At 54.2% G+C, this 1,275-nt stretch overlaps 1 protein-coding gene across 1 annotated transcript in view; it reads right to left on the reverse strand.

Annotated features, from left to right (window-relative positions):
* Positions 1–1,275, reverse strand: part of LOC103600767 (tensin-1-like) — a gene marked incomplete at its 3' end in the record, with an annotated part of 169,094 nt that overhangs the window by 6,764 nt on the left and 161,055 nt on the right. Inside the window, exon 22 of the mRNA XM_008585101.1 lies at positions 843–918. Within this exon, the coding sequence (XP_008583323.1) occupies positions 843–918 (76 nt within the window). The remainder of the gene's footprint in view (positions 1–842; positions 919–1,275) is intronic.

The following is a 1,275-nucleotide window of genomic DNA, read 5'->3' on the forward strand; positions in this document are numbered from 1 at the left end:
AGCCAGCTCCAGTTCTCCCTTCCTTACCCACCTCCCCTCACACCAGGCAAACGGACAGCTTGGGCCAGGCCCAGCCCACTCAATTCTGGTCTCTTCTTTCTCCGTTGACCCAGGCCACTCATGGGGTCCTTGAGTCCCTCACAGCCTGGAATTGCTCATCACTTTATTCCCCACAACTACCTCCTGTAGTTCTGCTTCATGTCTCATCTCCTATAAGAAAGGCACACTGCCCCCACTCCTGGGCTCCTTGGGTCCTTTGGGGATTTGCCTCCCCAGTGAGTGTACCAGAGCCGCAGACTAAACGCCCCTGCCTGGAGGCCTGGGATGGATGAGATGGGGACTCTGTCAGCCTGAAGGTCTTTCTTTCCTTCCTTTCCTTAGCAGAAGCTAAAGAGGTTTCCTGAAATGGAAGTGCCTGGATGCAGACAAAAATGAGGGCCGAAAACATAGTTAAGGTCAAGTCACAAAGAGTCACGTTAGGATGGGGTGGTCTTTTGAGTGCAGGATGTAAAAATGACAAGGAAAAAGTTTAAAAAAAAAAAAAAAAACCATAACAAGGGAGCCCAGAGCCCCATAGTCAGTCAGTCTGGATGCTAAGACTGGGACTGCTACATCTTTACACGTGTGAGCATGGGCAGTGGAGAAGTTGGGGGCCCCAAGCAAGGGAAGAGAAGGGGGGAGTGAAATGAGCCATGGAGCTGAGAAGCTGCCGATTCTGGCCCTGCCCAACTTGGCTGGCACATTCCCCTGCCCACCCCACGCCTGGGCACTCACACAGGCCAAGGTTGAGATGAGGGACTGGAGGGGACACAGGGAGAACAGGCCTAGCGGGTAGTTCTTACCCCCACTGGGTGGTGGGCTGGTCGGGGAGGTTCCCTCCATCTCCTCGAAGGCTTCCTTGTAGCTGTGCAGATGGGGCTGCAGAAGAACAGAGGGGAGAAAGCAGGGAGCCCTGAGAAGGAGGGGTTTCCCCTTCAGATGACCTGGGGCACGAGAACAGCACATTAACCAGCCCACAGGTCCCCTCACAGGCCTGAGCGCAGAGGTCCTAGGGGGGTCATGGCCATTCACAGCCCCCACAGCTCCTTGTAGTTGAGAGAGTGGAAATCGGCTATTCACAAGGCCACAGTCAAACACAGGCAGAATTCAGGAGCACCTGCCTTGTAAATATTTCAGAACAGAGCCAAAGAAGAGGGGCTGGGGGCTGGAGACCCGGGTCCTGACAGAAGGCAGAAGAGAAACGATGTCCAAAAGCCATTTATATCCAGAACAACT

The sequence above is a fragment of the Galeopterus variegatus genome, unplaced genomic scaffold, assembly GCF_000696425.1.
Source record: "Galeopterus variegatus unplaced genomic scaffold, G_variegatus-3.0.2 Scaffold3453, whole genome shotgun sequence".
Lineage (NCBI taxonomy): Eukaryota > Metazoa > Chordata > Mammalia > Dermoptera > Cynocephalidae > Galeopterus > Galeopterus variegatus.